Source organism: Orycteropus afer, unplaced genomic scaffold, assembly GCF_000298275.1.
Source record: "Orycteropus afer afer isolate SDZICR_OR568_19922 unplaced genomic scaffold, OryAfe1.0 scaffold00142, whole genome shotgun sequence".
NCBI classification, from domain to species: domain Eukaryota; kingdom Metazoa; phylum Chordata; class Mammalia; order Tubulidentata; family Orycteropodidae; genus Orycteropus; species Orycteropus afer.
Genome location: NW_006921729.1, coordinates 3068233 through 3073756, shown reverse-complemented (window position 1 = coordinate 3073756; position 5524 = coordinate 3068233). Strand labels below are relative to the sequence as shown.

Below are 5524 nucleotides of genomic sequence, written 5' to 3'. Positions count from 1 at the left end.
AGAGAGTGGGCACCTGCCAGAACATTGTTTTGTGCCACTCCCAACAGAAATACTCCAGGTGGACAACTTCAGCAATCAGGAGCTCCTCAGTTGCTCATAGAAAATCCCACCTTGGAGTTTACAAAGACTTATGGGTAGAAAAGCCACACTAAGTAATTTACTACACTGCAGATGCAAGACTTCTTCTCATGTCCTGTGACATGTTATCAGGAGGGACCAGTGCCCAGACAACAACCTCACCCTTGGTAAAATAGAGGGTCAGCGAAAAAGAGGAAGACCATCAAAAAAGATGGACTGAAACAATGGCTGCAACAATGGGCTCAAACGTAGCAATGATTGTGAAGATGGCGCAGGACCAGGCAGTGTTTCTGTCATGCATGGGTTTGTTATGAATCAAGGCCAATTTGACAGCACCTAACAACAACATATTATCTGATTAGAGTTTAGTATCTAGAATATATGGAGAACCCCTACAGCTTAACATCAAAGACAAACAACCAATCAAAAAATAGACAAATGACTTAAATAGACATTTTACCAAAGAAGAAATACAAATGACCTCCAAGCACATGAAAAGATGCTCAACATCATTAATCATTACAGAAATGCAAATCAAAACCACAATGAGATACCACTTTACCCCTACTGAGATAGTTACAAGGGAAAAAAAAACTGTTGAGATTATAAAATGGTATAGCTTCTATGGGAAACTGTTTGGTAGTTTCTAAAAAATTAAACACAGAATCACCATATTGTTAGTTGCTGTCAAGTCAATTCTAACTCACGGCAACCCCATGTGTGCTCTATAGGGTTTTCAAGACCGTAACCTTTTGAAAGCAGCTCACCAGGCCTATCTTCTGAGGCTCCAATGGGTGGGTTCAGACCACTAACTTTTCAGCTAGTAGTCGAGTGCTTAACCATTTGCACCACCCAGGCACTCCAAAAAATCATCATATGACCCAGCAATTCCACTGCTGGTTATACACCTACAAGAATTGAAAACAGAAACGCAGACACTGTTAACTAATGTTCACTGAAGCACTATTCACAATAGCTTAAAGATGGAGACAACCTAAATGTTCATCAAAATAAACAGATAAACAAAATAGATAACAATGATACATACATATAATGGAATACTATTCAGCCATAAAGGCACTCTGGTGTGTAGTAGGCATTTGGCTGCTAAGGAAAAGGTCAGCAATTCAAACCCATCAGCTACTCCACAGGAAGATAAGGCAATCTACTTCTGTAAAGATTCACAACCTTGGAAACCCAATGGGGGTAGCTATGAGTTGGAATCGACTTGATGGCAGTGGGTATTCGGCCATAAAGAGAAATGAAGTCCTAACACATGATACAACATGGATGAAACTTGGAAATATTAAGCTGAGTAAGTTAGTCACAAAAGGACAAATACTGTATGATCTCTTATACAAAATATTTAGAATAGGCAAATGTGTAGAGACCAAAGTTTAGTAGTATTACCAGGGACAAAAGGGAGTGGGGAATGAGCGAGTGCTTGCTTAGGGAGCACTGAGCTTCTATTAAAACCAAAACCAAACCACACTCACTACTGTCAAATCCGTTCTGACTCATAACAACCCCTGACCCCTCCCTGGGTTTCTGAGGCAGGACCTCTACAGAAGTAGATTGCTCAGTCTTCCTTCCGAGGAGTGGCTGGTGGGTTTGAACCACCAGCCTTCTGTTTAGTAGTGAAACGTCTTGATTTTTGGATACATAGTGGTACTAGTTGTGTAACATGATGAACATAATTAATGTCAGTGAATTGCACATACAAAAAATGTTGAAATAGCAAATGTTTTGTTACAAGTATACTTACCACACACACATACACAAAAGACAGGCAACAAATGTTAGGCAGGAGGTGGAGAAATGAGAACTCTCATACAGTGTTAGTGGGAATGCAAAAATGGTAGTCACTTTGGAAAACAGTCCAGCAGTTTCCTAAAAAGCTAAAAAAATTTATCATATGACCCAATAATTCCACTCAAGAAAAATAAAATATATACTCCAAAACAGATTTATACATGAACACTTATAGTAGCATTACTTCTAATACCCAAAAAGCAGAAACAACCCAATGTCCTTTAGCTGGTGTTGTCAATTAAAAGGAACAAAGTATTTATCATGCTACATGCATAATCCTCTGAAAACACTGAGCTAAATGAAAGAAGTCAAACATAAAGGACCACATATTATATGATTCGGTTACATAAAATGTCCAGAAAAGGTCAATTTATAGAGACAGAAAGTGGACTAGTATATTGTGATTAGCATGGTATTTGCCTGGGGTTGAGGGTAGGTACAGGAAGTGACTACATATGGAAATGATACATGTTTTTAGAATGATGGATATGCTCTGTAATTGGATTACGGTAAAAACCGAACAACTCTGTAAAATGAGTAAAAATTACTGAATACTTAAAATAGTGGATTAACAGTATGTAAACTATAACACAATAAAGTTATTTAAAAAATGAAAAGCATTATGATAAATGAAAAAAGCCAAACATTAAAAGACTACATATTGTTTGATTCCATTTATATTAAATGTCCAGAAAAGTTAAATCTATAGGCACAGAAAACAGACTAGTGGTTGACTGGGGCTGAGTGTGGGAACAGGAATTAAATGTAAACAGGTATAAGGAATCTCACGGAAAAAAAAACCAAACTCACTGCCATCAAGTCAATTTCAACTCATAGCAACTCCTCCTTTGGTTTCTGAGGCAGTATCTCTCCAGAAGTAGATTGCCCCGTCTTTCAAGGAGTGGCTGGCAGGTTTGAACCATCAATCTTCTAGTTAGCAGTCAAATGGCACTATGCCACCAGACCTCCCAAGAAATTTCACCAAGGTGGTAAAAATACTTTAAAACTGGATTATTATAATGGTTGCACAACACAGTACATATATTAAAAATAACTGAATTTTATACTTAAAATGGGTGAATATTATAGTACTGAATCATAATAAAGCTGAGTTGTTGTTTAATAAGGCGGTCAATCATACTGGCATTCATAATCTTTTATGAACCATAGGCCACTTTGAGAATATGATGAAAAGCTAATCTTATCCCAGAGGACTGACAGACTTCCCTATGAACACCTACACACTATCAATTTGAAGACACCAAAATAATAAATCACTAAATCTCTACAGTCCTTGCAATTTCAAATTCTTTACCATTTTACCAGCAAAAGTATCAAGAATGACCACAACCAGAAAGATGTATACACCCTACTGAAAACAAAAAAAAAAAAACTTTTTTACCCTTCATTTTGGAATCTCCCACTTAACCCTCTTTCTTCAATAACTGAACGACCCAAAAGCAATCAATGAAGATGGAGACCACGCTACCCAGCTTCTGTAGAGCCAAACCAGTACATGTCAAAAACCCAGCATACAAAAACACAGGCTCTTGAAGTGGCCTCATGAAAAAGAAAGAAAAATAAGTCTTTCAGGGAAAACTTAGCCGAGACTTGTTTTCAAACAAGAGGCAAGGTTAAAAAAAAAAAAAAAAAAAATTGGACAAAATTTCTAAGACAGAGACACACTGAAATAAAGATACACAGGGAGTCTTGTGCCAGTCTTTATTATAAAACTAATTTTAGCAGAGGGCACTAATCTAGCAAAGTAGACAATTCTTCTTCCAACACACAGGGGTCTGCTCAAGCCAGATGGATTGGGTCTCTGTTTAGTTAAACTTATCCTCTTGATTTCTAAGGTCACTGGGTTATTACCGTTTAACAAATACTCTCCTCTTCCCCACCCAACCCCCACCTTCCCCAATCACTGCGACTCTCTGAAAAGAATCACAATCTGTGTTGGTGTGAGTTTTGGTCTGTGCCAATTGGTATCCCTGCACTCCTTCACATACACACACACCAACCAAATCTATTAGATCATGTAACACTCTGGCTCAAACCCCCCAATGTCACTTGAAATAAAATCCCAAAATCCTTTTCTACACGGAGAAGATCCCTAAAATCTGGCCCTTGCCTTAACGCTCTATCCTTGCCAGTCTTCTTTCAGGTCCTAAAATACATCAAGCTTTTCCTCTCCTCTGGGCCTTTGCGTTTCTTCATCCCTCAAATACAGAAAAATCTCCCCCCAGGCTCTTAAGGTTCAGAGCCTTCTCATCTGACAGGTCTCAATTTAAATGTCACCGCCTCCGAAAAAGTATTTTCCTTGAAATCTCCCCAACTAGTCTCCAGATGATTCTCTATCAAAACATCTTCTTTATTTCCCTCTTTTAGCACTTGCCAAAAACCGTAATCCTTTTATTTGTCCACTTAGTAACTTCTACTTCTCCGACTAGAAAGTCAGTTTCAAGGAGTCAGAAGTTGTGTCTACGTTGTCCAGAGCTATAGTTGCCGCCTCCCTTTAAGAAGAACCCCAGCAATATCTGACATTTCGTGTGCACTCAAGGAGTTTCGCAGAGATACAGGAATTAACTAAAATACTCTCTACCACAACTCCACAAATAGATCACTGAGCCCACAACTCCAACACCTCATTTCTCATACACTCCAAAAAAGCCTATTCCACGCCTGCAATTTTCTTTTTCTCTATAGGGCACATCTGTAGCTTATGTCCAACATCTGTCACGACACAAATCTCTCAAAGCCCCAACACCCAACCCCACGCCGCCTCACATAGACGCCCCTCAAACCCTTCTCCCATTTAACACGCACTCCACAAACCCGCCGCCTAACACACGCGCCCTACAAAACCTCCTAGCCTACCACAAGGACCCACAAATCCTGCGAGTCCAGCACTCCGCGAGCTCCTCACATTCCCGGTGTCACTCGCCGCCAAGAGCAGCGCCTCCCCCCTCAGCAGCGCCTGCTCTCACCGATCACCTCCTGCAGCTCGTAATCATCTCTGTTGATAGACCAAGGCAGGGCGCTCGAGTCCTCGGACATGACGGCAGCAGCGGTTCTCGGTCTTCCCTCAAACTCGCTGACCTCTCGTCTCCTCGCCGCGCCTCTCCCCACCCCCAACCACCACCGCCGCCGCCGCCGCCGCCGCCGCCGCCGCCGCCGCCGCGCCCCCACCAACCGCCTCGGAAACAGCTATGGGTCAGACGAAGCCCGGTTGCGGGGTGACCGCGCGGCAGAGCGGCGGCGGCTCCAAGCTGCGGCGGACCTCGCCTCTTGCACCTCCGCGTCCACCACCCCCTGGCCCGCCCGGATCCCGGCCTCGGCCTCAGCAGCAGCGACAGGAGCCTTGCCTGGGCCCAACCCCTCCGTCCCGCCCTCTACCCAAGCCCCACGCACGGCCCAAACTTTCCCTTCTCCCTCCACCTGCCGGCACGCAGCGCACTGACGTCACCGCGCCGGGCACGCCTCGTCTTGCCCGTCTCTAGCCGCCATCTTAAGTGTGGCTAGATCAGCAGAGCGAGGCAGAACCCCCCCCAAGAAGGTGGACGTTGACGGTAAACGAGAAGAAATTCTCAAAAAGGAGTTTATCTAGAACATAGCAAGTTCAAAAAACAGCCTA

The 5524-nt window shown here is 42.6% G+C and overlaps 1 protein-coding gene across 1 annotated transcript in view; it reads right to left on the bottom strand.

Moving 5' to 3' along the window:
* The window catches only part of OXSR1 (oxidative stress responsive kinase 1), a 215762-nt gene extending 210815 nt beyond the window's left edge, over positions 1 to 4947 (bottom strand). Inside the window, exon 1 of the mRNA XM_007945706.1 lies at positions 4878 to 4947. Within this exon, the coding sequence (XP_007943897.1) occupies positions 4878 to 4947 (70 nt within the window). The remainder of the gene's footprint in view (positions 1 to 4877) is intronic.
* Positions 4948 to 5524: the final 577 nt, after the last annotated feature.